The following is a 20,095-nucleotide window of genomic DNA, read 5'->3' on the forward strand; positions in this document are numbered from 1 at the left end:
TGCTACTTGTAGGGTTCTCCTAGTTGCACCAATTTCACCAAAGGTCCATTGCTCACAGGCCTCTGTAAGCTATACCATGAGATCCTATCTGACAGTTTTTACCTTTCACTTGGCATGCCCTCACCTTCTGTAAATTTAACCCTATTCTTCTAGTTTTAAGACCAAACTGGTGATTATCTCTTTTCACAAGTACGTACTGTTTTGCTCCATATCACTTCCCTACCATGTCTATTCTGAATCTCCAGCTTCAGCTTGCCTCACCCTATGTTCCTCTGTTTGCCTGGAGTTCTGCCCACATACATTCTGAGGTAGCTCTTGGCCATAAGATCTTCATTACGTACAATCAGCAGTGAGACAAGACCTGATAGATCTCTCAGCTTGTGTTGAGCTGATGAGAAGGACAAACATCTACAAAGTAGCAAACCTGATGATGGATCATAAAATTATTAGAAAGAAATCCTGCTATCACTTAGCTCTCTGCCAGTAAAGAACTAACAATTGAAGTTAACACACCAAAGTACAAAGAGACGTCACCTCAGCATTTCCTCTTTTACAACAAGAAATACCTTTATCTTTACATTGATAAGCTAGATAAAGTAAGATAAATTTTGAGATGCATCACATAAGAATAACAGTCCCAATATTCAGTCCATTTCTATTTGGCAAAATTGGAGAAGGTACTTTATTAACTATATTATATTAGTGTAAAATTTTGTACCTGAATCACTTTCTCTCAGTTCTTAAACTTTTTTATCCTCTGTCTATCATAACTTTCATTTATTAACCATAAAAACTGCCCTGAATCGAAAAGAACTATTTTTCATTGTAAACAATTTAACGGTCTATGTCCTTCATCTTTTTAATTTTACACCTCTTTTGTGGACATATTGCCATTTTTTAATCTTTTTCTTTTTTCATCTTCCACAAGTAGATTATTTTTTCTCTGATATGGAGAAGGATGCAAGGGTGGACTTCAGATATGAGGGGGTGGTGGATATCAACGGAGTTGAGCTGGATGATGCGAAATTCACAGAAAACAAATGAGAAGTTTAAAAAAATTAAAATGTGCACATTGGGGATAAAGAAGTGAAAGCTTAGCATGGAGAGGTTTGGCAGTGGACTGGGTATTTGTGGGGGTGGGGTGTATTTGGGTGGGGTTCTGGCATGGTAAGAACAGTGTCTGTTCTGGTCCTTCCAGGGAAACTCCTCCCATCCCACCTCTGCCTCTATCTCCACCTCCAATAGCTGAAACTGCCTCCTACTACAGCAGCAGCATCTGGGCATCTGCCTTTCTGCTCAAGCTCTTCTAAGTGCTCGGGGGTGATACAAGCTTTGAAAAGCCTGGGGCAGCAGTCAGGCCATGCACACTCTGTTGTCATCCCCATTGGGGCTCAGGATTTATGGTGCCAGAGCGGTTGTGGTGGGCATTTTGATGCTGCAGTGGGTTGTCTGTCGAGCCCCTCATTCTGGACCTCCCATGTCCCCCCTGGTCCTGTCAGGTTCCTAGTTGTCACATTCCTGTGTGATGGTGACCTCGTTTTCTTTTCTGAGTCTCATGACAAGAAAATTTAACAGTAAACTATCTAGTCTTCAACTCCATTTGAGACCTGAGAAGGAGAAATGTTGCCTGAAGAAACAGGAAATTCAGAGCTAATAGCTTCCAATTCTAAAGAAATGACAGAAATTGTTGGCTACCGTGACAGACAGTCAGCAAATATTCTTGTGTCATTGTGGCATCCAGTGTCAATTGAATGGGTCAGGGGCTCTGACAACAATCCTTTGAAGTAGGTCATTTGAAGGACTATCCTCACTTTCTCTCCAAAGCCTGGGACAATTGACTTCCCCATGATCTCCTTCTCCACAGTCTGGACAGCTTTCTGGCAGCAGTGGAGGTAAGTGGGTAGTATTTCACCCCATGGCCACTTTGCCACATTTGAAGGACACTCCAGTTAGGGTTCTTTAGTGCCCATCATTTTCTTCAGAATAGCATGAGGACACTGCCCCGACTTAAGGTCTCTCCCACTGTGAAAAGCCTTTGACTACTAGGACATGTGAAATGGCAGATTCTTCAGATCTCTAAAGAATTAGAGAACAATCTTTTTATGTAAAGTCTATCTCAGTGCACAAATGTGGAATTTTTTCAAAGGATTTACTGTTTAATTTGAATACATATACAAGAAGCTAAATAAAGCTTATTTCTGTACCTAACTAAACAAGTACCTAACATCGCTAGAACACTGATTATTTATAGTTGGATAGTACTATTTGCATTCCTTAATTATCCATGGCAGTTTAGAGTAGTAATTTTATACAATTAGAATTTTACACCGTATTGTGAATAAGATGCATATACTTATATCTTAAACAAGAGTTTAATCATTTATTCAAGTATAATATGAAATTCTATCATCATTCAAATTCCATGTCATCCTAAAATATTTGACACTTGGTGTTGCTTCTTAGTATAAAAAAAGATTGAATAATCTATGCTTTTTGTCATGTTAGCCCCTTTCTCCTGCTTCCCAAAACCCTAGATAGGAGAGATAAATGGTTGAGGAGAGAAAGAGAAAGTAAGTAAGATGTCCCTGATTCTATCCACCTTTACTGTTTCCTCACAGTCCATGACCAGTAAAAACTTGCATCCAACCCACTAAATGAAAATAAATATCTCTAACCCACGGAAGACAAATAAGCAGCCACCCATCCTTCTTTTGAGAATGAGGGTGTCATGTTCTCTAAAGTTGTATCCCTATGAGTGTGGGGTGACAACAAGTTTTGTGGACCTTGCAATAATTGGGATATTTTCCAAATCCTGTGATTTCTTACAGTTTCCTATGCTTTCAGGCCCTGAATGTGGAGGGAATAACTGAAGTCTTTGCTACATTAACAATTGAAAATACAAACACACGTTCATACAATTTGAGGAAGGTCACTCACTATCTACCTCTTGATGTTTGCTCAAAATAATTGGTCAAATACTATTTTATATACCTTCATTTATCTTCTTAGTATACAGGCAGAAAAGAGAGAGATTGTTTGCCAAAATAATGTTAATTACTTCTATGCCAGTCACCAATAGAATTCCTGCAATCCTTTGAAGTCTTTCAGCGAAGCTCTATTTTGCACAATACTCACAATACTTATGTCTCCCATGTGGCAAACTAAAATGGACTGTTATGATCTGCTTATATATTTCAAAAGTTTTCCCACTCTAAAGTCTTACAGCCTCCTCCCAAAAACAAGAGATTCCCCGCAAAAAAAAAGTCCACTAGTGCTGGTTCCAGTTTATATATCCGTCACATATCTATTACTGCAAAATCTACCATGACCAAAAACATCTCAAGGAATCCAGTTTTTCACATTGTGGTAACCAACCCCCAATTACAAAATTATGTCATTGCTAAGTCATAAATGTAAGATTACTACTCTTTGGAATTGTAATGTAATTATCCTGTATAATGTATGTCTCCTGAGTGATTGCCCTGAGAAGGGGTTGCAAGAAACAGATTGAAAACTGCATCTTGTGTGTGGAGGTGGTGGTGGTGGTGGGTTTTTTGTTTTGTTTTGTTTGTTAGTTTGGCCTCTTTTTCAAAAACCAGAGGCTGATGAGAACATACACCGATAACTGGGTCTTTTATATAATTCCTATAGACTTTGTGTCTGTTCTCATGACATCAACAGGCTGGGTTTCTTTTTTACTATTCCCCAAAATGAACTTGAAATTATTAAAGGTGATGAATCCTGCAGTGATGTACTGTCTTACTATTTAGTAGTGTCTGACTGCCCTGCTCATTTGTGCTTTCATGGATTTTGAGATCTTTTTTTCATTCCCATAAAGCCCTGCATCCTAATTAGGACAGGATGGATGTTAACTAGTAAATGATTCTGGTAGTATTTGATATAACAATAATAATCATAGTAATGCATGAAAATGAAAGGTCTTTTCATTTTCTGGTTTGTTCAATTTTTTTCTTAATTTTTGTAATGTTTTCATTGTTACAAGTCTTCACTTTCTTAGATTTATTACAAGATTTTTAAAGCTATTCTGAATGTTTTTGTTTTTTGGTATGTTTGTTGATATTTATTGTTTCTAATAAGGTATTTTATTGATTTTAATGTGATTTTAGTTAGTGGGTCCATGAGCTGTAGGAGTTTTCTAGTGGAACCGTAGTGTTCTTTACATATAGATCATATCACCTGCAAATGAGAATACTCTGACTGCTTTCCTTCATATGGACATGCCTTTCCATCTTTCTATTTTCTGTTTTGGATAAGACTTCACATACTACTTGGATTAGATGAAAAGATTGAACATCTGTGACTTATTACTTATTTTAGTGAAATGCATTAAGATATTCTCCAGTTAGGATGCTGTTGGCCTTGTATATTGCCTTTATATTGTTAAGGTATATCTTCTCCATATCCCAGATTCTCCAGGACTATTTTGTGTATCACTGTGAGACTTTGCCAAAGAAATTGTCTGCCTCTAGTGCAATGATCATGTGTTTCCTGTTCTTGGTTTCATGTGGTGTATTGTTTATTCATTTGTATTTGTTGAAACATTCTCGCTCTCTGGAGTCAAGCCAGCTTGATCATGGTACCTGATATGTTTGGTATATGTCTGAATTTTATTTGCCAGGATTTTATTGAGAAATTTTTCACTTATGTGTTCCTTCCCATCATTGTTTGTTTTATAGGCTGCGAAGAGATACCATGAGCAAGGGAACTTTTCGAAGAAAGAGTTTATTGGGGCTTACAGTTTCAAGGATCATGAGTCTGTGATCAGTATGCAGGGGTACATGGGAGCAGGTAGGTCACCGTGTTTCTAGAGAACTAGCTGAGATCTTACATCTTATCTGCAAGTTGGACACTGAGAAAATGAGACTTAAGTGCAAATGGTATTGAATTTGGAAACCTCAAAGGCCAATCCCAGAACAATCCTACAAAAAACAAAACAAAACCAAGCAAAACAAAACAAAACAAAACAAAACTATATCTTCTACTGCTTCCCGAACATTTCCTCTAACCAGCAACAAACATTCATACATGTGAGTTTATGGAGACCATTATCATTCAAAAGACCACATTCTACTCCCAATTGTCCATAGGACCTTAAACATATCATAATGAAAAATGCACTTAGCTTGCTTTGCAAAAGCCCTATAGTCTTTCACCATCTACACGGTTTATCCAAAGAGCTTCATAAAACTGCAGGCAGTCCCTTAATTATTTCCCCTATGAAATCAAATGGCCAATTACACACATCCAATGTGTAATGCCAAATCACATATGTTATCATTGCAAAGTGAAGTTGGGAAGGATGGCAAGCCAATTCAAGGCATAATCGCAATAGCCCACACTCCACATTCTCTCCTTCTGACAGAAGAGAAAGAGATTATATGGGTTCACTCCTCTGCCTTTGCTGATTGAAACATAATTCATAAACATTTGTTGTATCATATAGATCTGTGGATGGTGGTTGTGTTTTCAATACCACTCATTTCTAGGAATTTTTCATTTTTCCTTATTTATTTCTCCCCTTACAATTTCAGTAGTATATTGTTTATGTTACTTACTTTCCATGAGTGTCTGTATTTTCTGTACTTTTAATTGTGTGATACCAGTTTGATTCCTTTGGGCTCAGATAGAACGCACGACATTATTTCAACGCTCTTATATTTTCTGAGGCTTGTTTTTTTCGTACTCTCTGGTCAATTTTGGAGAAATGTCCACAGGCTGATAGAAAATATATGTATAGTACACTGTAGTTTGTTAGCTCCATTTGCCTGATGATGTCACTTAATTCTGCTCCTCCTGTTTTGTTTATTTGCATATGATCTGTTAAGTGGTCAAAATGGAGAAGGAAAACAAATCAAGACTACTATTATAACTAATCTGTAGTTTCATATCTATTTGATAACATATTTTTAAATTTGGAATGCCTGTGTTAATATGTATATATTTAGAATTGTAGTAGGTTTTAGTATTTGCAAAGTATGAAGTGAATTTCCTTACATCTCTGGACAGGATGAGTTTGAAATCTATTCTGTCAGGTAGATAGAGAAACTGCATAGGATTGCTATAGGGACATGTTTCTTAGTTCTGTTTCCCTAGTATACCCTCTGTATCTCTCATGATGGTAATCCTGATTCATGCTAAATATATAATTGTTTACTAGGGAATTGAGTTTAGTGACATGAAAATATTATTTAAACCTCTGTGTTAACTGTTGTCATTTGGTTAATTTATGAGATTTTTGTAGGCTACTTTTGATTGACTGTCCTAGTGGTGTAAATTTATTTCCTGTGTCCTCTGGTATTTTATCCTTCCCTGCAAATAAAGTATTCCTATTACGATCCTCTGTAGAGCTGGCTTACTGGTTACACATAGTTTTTAAATTATTTATAATATCCCATAATCAGCACAGTAGCTGGGCAGCTGCCTGTCCTGCATGGAAATAGGTCTCATTTCCAAACAATGATTCTGAACTCTTACTTACTATGCAGCATCTTGGCTGCTCTTTCTTCCACCTGGACAGCCCTCAGGATCAGGCTTTCCTCTGCCTTAAACCATGGCTGCTGTCCTGCTTCCTCCTTCCTCACCATCACATCCATTAGTCCTTTCTTCTTTGGCAGCTACTTCTTCCTTCTTCCCTCCTAGTGATCCTCTCTAGCAAAGCCCTCAAAAACTCACCTCCACAATCTCTCTGCTGTGCTTCTTTATAATCACAATTAACTGGGAGCAGAATCACTTTTTTGGGGGGGTTTAACCAGTCTTACATTCTACCAATCAGCATTAAAATACAAGCAGAATTAGGTCAGTCCCCTACAGGGTTTTCTTTTCTTTTATTTTTTATTTTTTGGTTGGTTTAATTTTTCCTTTACCTTTTTACTTTTTATTTGATCTTTGGCTATCTCTTATTAATTGTTTATTTTATTTATTTACATTTCCAATATTGTTCCTCTTTCTAAAATCCCCTAATGAAGCCTATCATCACATTTCTGCTCAACTTTCCCTATATAACAGTGCTCCCCAACTCACACATATCCATTCCCACCTCACACCTCTAGGATCTCCATTTGGTGGGGCAACAGGTCTACCAGAGGCAAGGTCCTACAACCATATTGATACAAAATAAATCAATCCTCTTATACACAGTACCTAGGAACATAGACCCATACTTGTATACACGTTGGCTTGCAGTTAGATCCCTAGGAGCTGGGGAATTGGTCACAGAGGGTCTGGTTAGATATTAAAGACCAATGATTGCTGCTTTCTCTTCTTTTTCTGGTTATAGAGGAAATTATGTTTGTGTCCTTTCTTTCTTGAAATTTTTGCGAGATGATTAATTTCTTGGCTTTTCTTGGGTAAAATTTAATTCATTGTCTTGGATTTTACCTCCTATCATCCTCTTTTGTGCTTTCTTAGAGAAAAATATTGTTTAAATTTGATTTTGTCATGTAATATCTTGGTTTCTCCATTTATGGTGATTTGGAATTACACAGTGTATAGGAGCTTGGGTCTGCATTACATCTGCCTAAGATTTTCTGGCTATTAGAGTCTCTGTTGAGAAATGTGGTGTAATTCAAATAGGTCTGAATTCATTTGGTACTGGATATTTATACCTTACCCCTTTTTAATGTTCTTTCTTGGATCTGTGCATTTAATGTTTTAATTTTTATGTGAAGGAAGGAATTTTTCTCCTACAATTAATTTGATGTTTTGTAGGCTTGTTGGTTTTTTTTTCTGTTTTTCTTTTTCTTTTTCTTTTTATTTTTTTTTGGCCTTTTCAATTCTCTCTATATCTGTTATCCTTAGGTTTAGACTTAAGTTGTGTCCTGAAATTCATGGATATTTGGATTCAATATATTGTAAATGTTTATCTGAGATGGATTTTTTGTGCTTTCTTGGTTGACCTCCTTGACCCCAACTCTTCAATTTATTATCCTGTTGGATAATGAGACATGGTCAGGAATGGTGACCTCTTGCCATAAAGTATAGTAAGTAGGGAGGTGAACTTGTGTGTCAAGTATCAGTAGTCTCCTGGATGGGTTTCTTTCCTGGTTGGCCAAATACAACAGTTTCTAAAGCCCAGGATTCATGTTCCCTGGGATTCCTACGATGATGCAATCAGACATGACAGAGAAAGACCAGAATACACATGAGGGAACTTGATTTATATAATAGAGAGAACATTTGTAAGTTAGGTTACAAAATATCTGATCAGACTGTGATCTCAAAGAATGTATTATTTAATGAAAAACTATTTTGTGTTATAGCATTGCCAGGGCACAGACATTTATACAAGAGCCTTTTGCTTGCTGTAACATGGACTTGATTACTGTATGGCTCACCTACCACACACCTTTATTGCAAAGGTAAAAAGTGCACTTAGGTCCAGAGCAGATCGAGGCAGGACTTGACAGAAAATGAAGATAACTAAGGCAATGGAAAGTCTTTGATTTGAAGGATATTTAAGAAAGTGTTCAGAGGGAACAAGAATGCCCTTTGTCTGGGAGGTCAGTGAATTAGGAAGGACAGTTGGGAGCTTTACATGACGTCAGCATCTGAGTCCAGGAACTTCATTGGTAAAATTAATGTCTGTAATTTTGTGTTGTAAAACAACACATTGGCTCTGCAGCTTTTGGCAAGGTCCATGGACAGAGAGATCACACCAGCTGGGAACAATCTGACAAGAAATCAGGTTTCCTTTAGTCACCTGAGAGGTCCTCAAGGAGAGAGGAATGGACGGGTAGCACTTTAATAGAAGGCTTTATGATCTCATTTAGTGCTACTGTAGATGCCTTCAATATAGATGCAGAAAAAAAAAACTAAATGACTTCACAGGAATTATCTCAATTCTGATCATGACTATTTCACATTGGCAGTTTATACGTGATTCGTCTTTTTAAATTCAAAACAAGAGCCTTTGGTTTAAATTCGTGTAGCTTTATAGTCACAGTACGTTCACACCACCTGTAAGGTGCCCGGCATCTAACCCCACGTGGCTGGAGATTCTACTTTAAAATGCATCACCAGAGAAAATTTCCAATTAACCATGCCAGGGAGGCCCTGATCAGTGTGTATGCTCTGTCCATCTCCACAACAACCCTATTCAGCAGAAAGGCCTCCATTTTACAGGTGAAGAAATCATAGTTCAGAGCAAATGATCATCAGATCCCTCAGTCTCACTGGCTGTCACTTACACCCACATCCTTCTCTGTGAAGGGAAGCATTGGGCCTGATGTGGGCTGTGCAAGCTGACTCTCCTGAGATGATCAATGCTATTCTTGAACCTGGGAGAACTGAAGACAAGATGAGCACACAGACTCCTGGGATAGATTCTGCCTCTGGGTCCTAGGGTGGGACACAGTATCCCTTGCCATGTGCCTCTCCTCATCTGAGGAGTCTGTTCCCATGTGTCAGCTTCTATGGCAGTGGGTCTCAACACTCTTAGTGCTGCAACTCTGTAATACAGCTCTTCATGCTGTGGTGACCCCAACCATAAAATTGTTTCATTGCTACTTCATAAGAAATATTGCTGTTCTTATAAGTCATAATATGCAAGGTATCTGTTATCAAGGTATCTGATATGCAATCTGTGTGAGAGGTTGTGCCTCACAGGTTGATAAACATTGCTTTATACAATTTATTTTTAAAAGAAAGGCCTTCATATAAGGAGGACCTGAGGCAGTCCTAAGTGCAGAGACACCGTGAAGTAGTGACAAGTTTTAGCAGGCTCAAGGCTGCTTGCATTATCGACATCAGAGCTTTCTGGCTAAAGGCACAATGTGAAATCACGGTCCCCATTACTTTTCTTACCTCAATTTTCCCCCTTACAATGTCTGTCTGCTTGGACATGTTTGTCCAGGAAGCTAGTCCCTGTAGTCTCTGATAAAGACAGAATGCTAAAGGCAGGAATGGTTTCCCTCTTTCGGCCCACAGTCACTTTTATAGAAGTAAGTTCAAATCCCCCGTGGGTAACTGTGTGTCTCTCACATAGTGGATGAGAATTGAAATATCACCTGTTTGAGTTGAGAAAAACCAACTCCCACTTCAGATTTAGAGCTGACCAACAATTACTTCCAGGAGAATGAAGAAGCTGGCCAGGCCTGGATACTCAGATCCCCTCCCTGCCGGTATAATCCCACCTAAAGTAGATTTCAGCTTCACCTAGCAGGTGTTATCCGAAATATCTGACCTTAAGATTCTGAAATCCACAATATGCACAAACCCTAGAGTTGTTAGGTGGCCGATTTGGGGGATTTCTCCAGGTTATAATCATTCTGGCCTCTTCTCTTCCCTTGGATTCATTCTGTTCTCTCTTGCCTGTTGGTCCTAGAAGGACCTGGGTCAACTCAAGGACTTCTTGGGGAGGAGCTTTTGTTGTGGGAGTGAACATGGATCAAGAATATAACTCCATTCTGACTGGGCAACTAAGCTCGAGAAAATCTTACCCAGGCAAAAACTGGGTCATGTGGGAGCCTACACTGTTTAACAGCGAGATCTGGTTGCTTTCTCCAAGAAGAAGCACTTGGGGGTTGAGTATCACTTCTCAACCTTCTGTTTTAAGTCACTTCTCAGAAGAGACACTTTGTTCTAACTCCTCCATGGGACCTACCCTTCAGTGTGGCTGGAGGATCCTATGGTATTACAGCTCTGAGCTGGGAGTAGGAGCACTCAGACTGACTTGGAGAAGCCTATTTTCAAGTTTATCTAGATGTGAGGAACACGTGCTTTTAAAGAAGCATGTGAAAGTTTTTCCTGCAGGAAAGCCTACTCTGCTGGCAAAGTCAGGCAGGACAGGGAAAAGCGAGTTCATATGCTGCCATCACAACATACCAGACTCTCTATGGGGTGAAGTATTCCCACACCTTGGTAACAAGGGCATGTAGTAAATGAAGTTTTGTCGCTCTCTGTAGTGGAGCCGATGTCAAAATTTCACTGAGAATCATGTATAGCCTGGATTTAGGCTGTATTAATGTAGGCAACAATTTCAGTGTTATCTGCAAGGTACCATGGGAGAGTAGTAACCCAAGTCTGCATGCACCTCGAAAGTTTTCACTGTAGTCTTCTAATTCACTTTATAAAATTTTATAGTGAGTTCATGGAAGAACAGGCTCAAACATAGACATGAACAATCACAGACACCCACATGCACACACAAACACACACACACACACACACACACACACACATGCCCATACTTTACTGACATGGTGCATATTTTTTGCACACGACAAATATGGTGAGCATTAATGAAAATACACTAATTATTAAATCAATGTAGTAAGCTGTGGTGAAGCTGGAGCTTAGAGTTACTTAAAAGGTCCTATGAAGGCTCTTCTTTTGCTGGAGGCTAAATTTCAAATGCAATTGGGGTTCCCTATTTTCTTTTTGCATAGCACATAGGACTAGGGTGGAAACCAGGGTTTTCAGCATGTTTGGCAAGTACTGTAAATTGAATTAAATCCTTAGGCTGGAACACTATTAATGTTACCCAAAATTACAGGGCAAGTTGGATGAAGACACCTAGCTGACAGTGTGGACATCTTAAGATTTGTACTGGACAGTGACAGACTTTTCTGAAGACTGGAAATGTTTACAATGTCAGAGAGAATGGAAGGCCCCTCAGACTACAATTTACTCTAAGAACAGTTTATTCAAGTAAGGGATAACTTGAACTATTGTCTCCTGTCACAGATGTCAGTAGAAATTATGCAAGGTATTGTATGCCAGTGGTAGCGTTAGCAAGACAAAGCACACCTTGTCTTAAAGGCTAATAAATTAGGAATATGTATAGCAAGATGCAAGCTCTTCCAGGTCCTTTCATAGTAACTGAGAACTTCAAATACAGTGGCAATGTGAAAGTGTGGTGGATATCTAGTTACCACTAGCTTCTGTTTTGATACAGACGACCCTTTCTGTGGCATGGTCAGCTTCTAATGAATGACTAGAGGACCTATGCTTGAGAATAAACAAACAATACATTGCTTCTCTAGATGCTGAGCTCTTAAAAGCCTTGGTGTCACAGCAACTGTTTGTGGACATTCTGGATCATTCCTTCTGAACTTTAACTTTCTGAGTAACTCAGACTCTGAGTAAGTCAGTTCAATTCCAAAAATTGGAAATCAGTCACCTGGAAAAAAATACTTTTACAACAGGAACCCAGATTAGCCACGGAAAAAGGGAAGCTTGAACTGGCCCACCTAGGTTCTGGGTTTGCACAGGCTTGCTATCCAAAAGAAACATGTGTTCACAGCTGTAGGTTGCATTCACTATGGTTGCTCTTGAGGTTCCTCCCTAAACTGCTTAGATTGAGATAATTTTCTTGCTATCTATCAAAAGAATTCATATGTGCAGCTGACCTACAGGAAGATAGTTCCCATTCTCTATTTTATAAAATGTGCATAGTAGATATGGTCATCATTGATACTAGGTGAAATATCTGCTCTAATATGGAAACTAAGTGATCCTGGAAGAACATCCTGAATCCTCAATGAGCAGTGGGGCCACCTGAGCCCTGTATGGATGCCTGGTAGCCTAACATATTGAGCCTGCACAGCTCAGTAAGAATACACATTTCCTGAGATCTCTCTGTTTAATTTGATGGACCCTGTCCACCTAAGGGAGCACATGCCCTGGAAAGACAAAAGCCACCTGCAGGATCTGTGGTGATGACTCACAGGTTAGAACCTGCAGGATCTGTGGTGATGCCTCCCAGGTTAGAACCTGCAGGATCTGTGGTGATGACTCACAGGTTAGAACCTGCAGGATCTGTGGTGATGTCTCACAGTTTAGAACCTCTGCTGCTCTCTCAGAAGAAGCACATGGTTCCCAACAATCATCTACAACAGGGAATGTGATTCCTTTTTTTGGACTATGAGGGAAATTCACCCAGGACAGGCCACAGACATACAGTAGAGAAAAAGACCCATTGACATAAATGATCATTCTACACCTAATCCACAACAATAAAAACACAGCATATGTATGGTCTAGGACAACAGCATTTATCAAAACCTTTTTCCCAACATGACTTTGGAGGTCATTATCTGTGGGTGTATATTGACAGTGTATTGCAAGAAAGACTAAAGCATATGGTTCTCCATTAGGATTACTTCCATATACCTTTGGAAATGTCAATTTTTCTACAGCTCTACAAATATGAGTGTATATTAGTCAAAAGGTGCTATACAGGATCAATAATGAACGTGTGTTGTAGACTGTTTTATTAAGATTAGCAGAAAACATGACCGCATGGATAAAGTATGGCAGTGATCACATCATAAAATGTGCATCCAAGAAAAGAACACATTATCCACACAAAACACACTATCACTCTACGTAACCATTGGTGGCTTTGAATTTACTATTTAGCCCAGCAACTCTGGACCATGCAGAATCCATCTTTAGCTGTCAGTTCTAAGAGCACAAGAGGGGACAGAACACTTGAATAAGCAAGATGGTCTCAAGAGTCAAGAGTTACAAATCAAGTTTTATTCATAAGGAATACAATTTAAAACAAAAAATGATTAAAATGAATATTAATATAAATATCTAAAAGTATTTTCAGATGTGAAAAATATTAACAAGAACATATAACTATGAAATAACAAAATAAAAACTTCATTTAAGATCATAACAAAAATATTTCTAAACAGCATATTCTTTGTGAACATTTAGAAGCACAGTTATATTGCTGTTTCTCCTCTAGCAGGCAAAATGACAATGCAGTCCCCAAGTGGTCTCTCAAGTGGTGTTATCCTAAACAGAAAGAGAATAAGGTATCAATCAGTCAGACTGGCTTAGTGAAAGATAAATTTAGTGTTTCTTAGCAAAAAATAAATTAAACTATGAGGGAGAATATTCATCCAAAAATGTTGGTATTATTCAGGATGGCAGTCAGCAGGGGAATCCTTAGAAAGCAACAGATTCTTCAGGAGGCTCTCAACCTGCTGTATGTCCCATTCCAGCTCTTTTGCAATTTCTGAGACCAGGGAGAGAAGGCAGTTATTCAGAAACTGATGTGTTGGGGACTTGCATGCCAGCTGTCAGGTTGCTGCCTTCTACCCACTCAGCTCTATTTTAGGTCACCATTGATGTATTAACTGATAACATTGCTGGTGTGTCTGTGGGCAGGGCAAAGTCTACAGCAACCTTGACAGCAATGTGGGCTGCCCATCTGGGCCTCAGACTTTAACCAGTGCAAACCAAGAACAGGGCAATGGGAAGAGACCTCATTGGGTTGCAGGATGAAAGGAGAAGTCAACCTGTCACCAAGATGAAAGCCAATGACAAAGAATAATTTGCCATTTGCACTCGGTTCTTATCCCTGAAAGGTGCTTCCCAACTTGGAGGACACATGACCACAGAATATCATTTATCACAGGAACAAAACTTGTTCAAACTGCTACATAGCATCCATTCTATCACAGGGACATGCAGTAATATGATAGGTTATTCATCTGTCACCATTTCCAGACTGCAGCTTCAAAAAGAGCACCAAAGCATAGTTGTTAATAAGTCAGTTCCTGAAAAGTGGTTGTCTTCCCAGAATACTCGTGCACAGACAGAGGAATGAACATTCCATTGCATGAGGTGGTTGTATTGTTGGAGTGTACATTATTAAGGTGGTAGGGAAAGCAAACATGTATCAAATTGGCAAATGGAATCAGGTATTTTTAGGCTGACACAGCTGCTTGTCCCTACCAGATGTTGCTTGGTCTGGAGGTTGCTGGTTTTCTCCTGTTCGTCTTTATCTTTCTTGTTCAAATCAAACAAAAATTTCTGTAGCAGCTGTGCAGAATCACGCTGTTCTGCTTTCTTCTCCTTTCTGAATGGGAACAACTTCTTCTGCATACATATCTTGTCCATATGGATCCGCCTGGGCAGGTTGCTGGAAACACACACTGCATAGTTAGATCCTGCACCCTCTTCCTCCCATTCCTACTCCCAAGTCTCACAAACTCGCTCTGGACCCAGATACCAGTGAAAACTTCATAGAATACATCTTGATACACACAAGGCTGCTGCACAAACATCAAACAGCCAATTCAGGGAAGACTAAATTGTTTCTGTGACCCAAGTACCAAAAAGCATTCATTTCTCTCCAAAACAACAGGGGATATACATCTATCCATGGAAGCAAAAGGCATGGGGGAACATTAATAAATAGTGGGCAAATACCCTCAAAGGAGGTCAGTAGAATTAAGGGAAGGTCATGTTATCCATGTGGTCCACACACTGAGTTTTGTTAAACCTGGTGTGACCGCAGAGGCCCAGTTCAGCCTATTAGCCATTTGGTGAGCTTAATAAGTACTGGTCTACCTAGAGCCTTCTGAAGATGCCTAGACACTCTGGGTATGAGTAACAGTCTCCTGTGGACCTAAAAACTGAGTCCAAAAGGCCCAGGACACAGTGATGTTTAAAGAGCAGAAGACATGGAGCCAGAGCTGCTAGACCTCCAATCAGAACAAAGGAAGGCAAGTGTGGGCAAAGCACAGTTAATGGCCTCTCTGACCAGTGCTCACCGATAGAAGTTAATCTCCTTCTGGAGCTCCTTAAATTTCTCACAATGCTCGATGTTCCTCATCTCTAAGTTGTGCAGTAATGTCATGACCTCCCTCTCCTTTATCTTCAATTTTTCATAAAATGGATTTGACCTGACGTAGCGGCTGGCCCTAGGAGAGTAAAACCCAATGAACATCTGCGTTTAGGAATATATGAACTCAGGCTGGGTCTTCTAGTACCCCAGCCCTGGGAGGACAATTTCTGAGTTCTACATATTGGGAGCTTCTTCAGCTTCAGAAACTTGTTATTCTGGTTCCAGGACCCCATAAGCTCAGCATCGAGATAAAGGGTTCCCAGGTTCCCTTTCTTCACTCAGAAGGGCTGGATCTGCAGTCAAGCTACTTATGCTAACAAGGGCCTAGGCCACAGCTCTCCCACATCCAAGACCTATAAAACTGTGATTTCATTTTTCCTGTTTTGACAACAGGAATTCTACATCCTGAATAATTAATATTGTAGAGACACACAATTCACACAATTATGGAGTTGAGACCATAAATCGCCACAAAATTATAATCTGCCCAAATGGCACAAATATACAGACAAATGTGACCACATTGGCAAAGAAGTGTGCAGTTGAAAGAGGGGCTCCAAAAACAAAGCGCTCACATCACCATGAAATTGTTATACATGAATATACTCAGGAAAAAACATAGACCCCTGATTCCAAGTGGGGGGAAATATAAACAGATAAAAATTGCGCATATGCATGTAGGTGTGTACACACAGAGACACAGAAACTGGGACACACACACAGGAAAAGAAAAGTAAACAGTAAGAATGAAAAAGGGAGCGAAATATGCAAACGGAGAACACAATCAGAATCAGAAAAAATGCATGCCACATTATTGGCTCAGAGGTAAACAAAAAAGAAGGAAAAGCCCTGTGTCTCTGGCCATCTAGTCAAACATTGAGATGAACAATTTGGGATCTGTCACCTCAGGCTACTGCAACAAGAGTCCAGCACTCAGTCACCTTCCTAGCACACACCCAAACTCACAGCACCTAGAACCTTGCAAAGCTACCACCTGTCAAGGGCTTTCCAAATGCACACTGGGAACTCATGCTCCAGTAACGTTATCCCTGAATCCTCACTAAGGCCACAAGTTCAGATTTTCAGCTGGAGGCAGCAGATGAGACCATTTCCCATCTCACTCCTGACCAAGGGTCAGGTTCTGATCTCCTCTATATCAGAAATGAGGTTTAGGACGAGTATTTTGGGAGGCACAGCTTTCTAGACCCCAACACCTTAATAGAATACGATGGAGGTGACATTGCAGGTCCATGAGTGACACAAGGCAGTTTGGAGCAATGCATACCTGTTGTTCCTGTATCTCTCTGTCACGTAAGTCAGGAGATCTCTTAGCTCATTTCTCTCCTCAGTAGCTGACTGCAGCTGTCTAATCAGTCTCTGTTCTTCTGTGTTCTCCGTGTTGGCCTCCTTGTTGATTACCACAGGGCCAGGGGATGATGTCAGTCTCCCATCCTCTGTAGGTAGAAGAACACAAGTGAACATTTTTGGGGAAACTGATGAGTGTGCATAGACCATGGCAAGCCCCAAACAGGAGGAGAGCATGTGTAGACCACAGTGTCACCACAAAGAGTTTGTTGTTGCCTAAGAGACCTCCTCAGTGGAAGTCAACTCTCCCAGCACTCTATAGAGACCAAGAGATGTCAGATGCCGGGTGTTCCCTATGCCTGCTGACCCATGCTCCATGTACCACAGAGATGGCTTCTCCGGGATTGTTATCAACTTAACAGGGTACAACTTTCTTTCAGGACCCTCACCGCTGTACTTTCAGAAGTCAGATGATAAATTCAACCTCCAAAAGATTTGAGTGATTGGAGATACTCAGATGTCCTGCACTGATACTCTAGGCCACACCATTTGGATTTAAAAAGCATTGCGGGGGATGTCATGATCAACAGACTTATCAATTCCCCTAACTGAAACACCAAATGCCACAGAAGTGCCAATTGGTTACAGGCTGAATCTTGGTCTACCTGCTACAAATACTTTTAGTACTGTAAAAAAATGTTTGTAACACACAAACTCTAATTTATAATGCTAAGGATGTCCCATCTCTGCCAATTAGAAAAAGTCAGAGGTGTTCTAAGAACATAAGGCCAGAAGCATAATTCACTCCCTGATACTAAAGAGAGAGATCTACTTTACTTAAAGAAGCAATGAAAGTGAAGTAGATTGATACCCTGTCTAAATTCAGTAAAGTTGGACACTCAGTGTCTCCTGATCGTGTTATTATATCAATGTATCGTATCATATGCACGTTAAAAGTGAAGGCCAGAAGTTCACAGAATAATAGCATTGGCCTTCCCATGTCCTCCCTTTGTGGATGGGCAAACTAATATTCTGAAATCCTTGACTTTTAGGAATTGTGATCTTCATGGAAATTTAATTCCTTTGCAGATACTCCAGTTGTTCTGGCCTATTGCTAGACAGGTCAGCATAAGCCTATTCTCCCTCTGACAAAAAGCTCAGCATACAATTCACAGAACTTACTCAGCATTCCCCAGGCCAGCTTTCGTTGTCTATCATTTATTTTTGATGAAAGGTGAGATTCCCTCACTCCAGTCTTTCCAAAATCGATGTTCACTCTCCCAAAATTCTTGCGAAGCCGGGAAAACATGTCTTCCTGTGTATCTGCCAGGCAGGGACTGAGAAAAAGTAGGGCACTGGTGGTTACTACAACACTGGTGACATCACAGAGTATGCCAAGAACTCTCTAGGACACAATAGAATGTCCAAGAAGGGACCGCTGATGTCATGGTGAACAGACATTGCCTCCCTGCTAATAATCTCCCTGTACAGTGCATAAGCTGAGGTGCCCTTTCCTGGAGACCTTCCCAGGGCATAGCCACTGAGCAACTCCTGCTCGCAAGACCAAATTTTCGTCAAGGCTTGATTATAAAAACCTGAGTAATTCCTATGCATTTTAATGAATTTTTCCCTCTAAATCCTGCCCAAAAATATCTCATCTTAAGTCAAATTATCCTTACTCATCAATATCAGCCATTAAAAATTCCTGAGAAAGAATACCAGTTTGAATAAGCAGTCAGAAGGTTCTCCTGTCTCCTTATGTACACGTGCTTGAAATCACATCAAGAAATAGCCTGTAGGTTAGGTTGCGACATGGTTGTGTGTTATGGGAACACTCATGAAGCCTTATCGTTAGCTTAGCATTCGACAGTTGCCACAAAATTCCTTAGGAGAAAGAGTTGAAATCATTATCTTGTTAGGAACAGTGTGGAGTCCAATTGCCAAAGGAAAGTGAAATGTAGGAGCCACCAATGGAGGCACCCTCATGCTGCTTGGGGGTTCTCCTCTTTTTACTAATGTCACCAAAGGAGTATTGCTCACAGGCCTCTGTAAGCTCTACCATGAGATTCTGTCTGACAGTTTGTGTCTTAGGCCTTTCACAGGGCATGCATATCTTCTCTAAATTTAACACCATTCTTCTAGTTTTGAGACCCAACCGGTGATTATCTCTTAGCCCCTATGCCCTGTTTTGGTCCATATCACTTCCCTCCCATGTCTATTCTGAAGCTACAGCTTCAGCTTTTCCTCAACCTATATTCCTCTGTAAGCCTGGAGTTCTGCCACATACTTTCTGCAGCATATCTTGGCCTTCAGATCTTTATTATATCCAATCGGCAGTTAGACAACACCTAAGAGATCTCTCAGCTTGTGTTGAGCTGGTGAGAAGGACAAACATCTACAAAATAGCAAACTTGATGATGGACTGTAGAAATGACAAGACAGTAATCCTGCCAGCACTTAGCTCTCTGCCAGTAAAGAACTAAAAATTGAAAGTTGACACACCTTAGTACAAAGGGAGGTCACCTCAGCATTTCCCCTTTTACACCAAAAAATACCTCTATCTTTACCACTGATCAGCTAGATAAAATTAGAAAATTAATGGGATGCATCAGATAAGAATGACTGTCACAATATTCAGTCCATTTGTAATTGGCAAAATTGGAGAAGGTACTTCATTAACTAAATTATTTTAGTGTAAAATTTTGTAACGGAATCATTTTCTCTCACTTTTTAAGCTTTTTTATTCTCTATTTATCGCAGCTTGCACTTATTAGCCATAACAACTCTCCTGAAATGAAAAACAATTTTCTTATTTTTAAATAATTTAAGGGTTTATGTCCTTCATCTTTATAATTTTACACCTCTTTTGCGGACATATTGCCATTTTTTTTTCTTTTTTCAACTTCCACAAGTAGATTATTTTTTCTCTGATATGGAGAAGGATGCAAGGGTGGACTTCAGATATGAGGTGATGGTGGATATCAACGGAGTTGAGCTGCATGATGCGAAATTCACAGAGAACAAAAAAGCCGTTTAAAAAAACTAAAATGAGCACAGTGAGGACGAAGAAGTGAATGCTTAGCATGGAGAGGTTTGTCAGTAGACTCTGCATTTGTGGCATGGGCTGGGTTTGGGTGGGGTTCTGGAGTAGTCAGAATGTTGTCTGTTCTGGTCCTTCCAGGG

General features: G+C 39.8%; 2 protein-coding genes across 4 annotated transcripts in view; both read right to left on the reverse strand.

Moving 5' to 3' along the window:
* LOC134480136 (disks large homolog 5-like) overlaps nucleotides 1–20,095 on the reverse strand; it is a 323,827-nt gene that overhangs the window by 56,281 nt on the left and 247,451 nt on the right.
* LOC148004048 (uncharacterized) lies at nucleotides 13,479–18,284 on the reverse strand. Of its 3 annotated transcripts, XM_087564256.1 has the most exons (5): nucleotides 18,095–18,284; nucleotides 16,893–17,061; nucleotides 15,534–15,683; nucleotides 14,713–14,899; nucleotides 13,487–13,767 (listed from the first exon to the last, which is right to left on the reverse strand). In XM_087564256.1, the coding sequence occupies exons 1-5, from the start codon at nucleotides 18,219–18,221 to the stop codon at nucleotides 13,753–13,755; spliced, it is 648 nt and encodes a 215-aa protein (XP_087420382.1). In that variant the 5' UTR covers nucleotides 18,222–18,284; the 3' UTR covers nucleotides 13,487–13,752. The 3 variants fall into 3 exon arrangements, with proteins under 3 accessions (XP_087420383.1, XP_087420382.1, XP_087420381.1); XM_087564257.1 differs by lacking the exon at nucleotides 15,534–15,683 and having other exon boundaries at nucleotides 13,479–13,767; nucleotides 18,095–18,258; XM_087564255.1 differs by lacking the exon at nucleotides 13,487–13,767 and having other exon boundaries at nucleotides 14,629–14,899; nucleotides 18,095–18,221.

Source organism: Rattus norvegicus, chromosome 8 (assembly GCF_021556685.1).
Source record: "Rattus norvegicus strain SHRSP/BbbUtx chromosome 8, alternate assembly SHRSP_T2T, whole genome shotgun sequence".
Lineage (NCBI taxonomy): Eukaryota > Metazoa > Chordata > Mammalia > Rodentia > Muridae > Rattus > Rattus norvegicus.

Excerpts from the sequence above, each read along its gene's own strand:
- LOC148004048 (XM_087564255.1), bottom strand. The coding sequence starts at position 18,221 with ATGTTTTCCCGGCTTCGCAAGAATTTTGGGAGAGTGAACATCGATTTT. Across the intron at positions 17,062-18,094 it reads GCTGGCCTGGGGAATGCTGA|AGGATGGGAGACTGACATCA; the intron begins GTAAGTTCTGTG and ends TTCTACCTACAG. Across the intron at positions 15,684-16,892 it reads GAGAGATACAGGAACAACAG|GGCCAGCCGCTACGTCAGGT; the intron begins GTATGCATTGCT and ends TTACTCTCCTAG.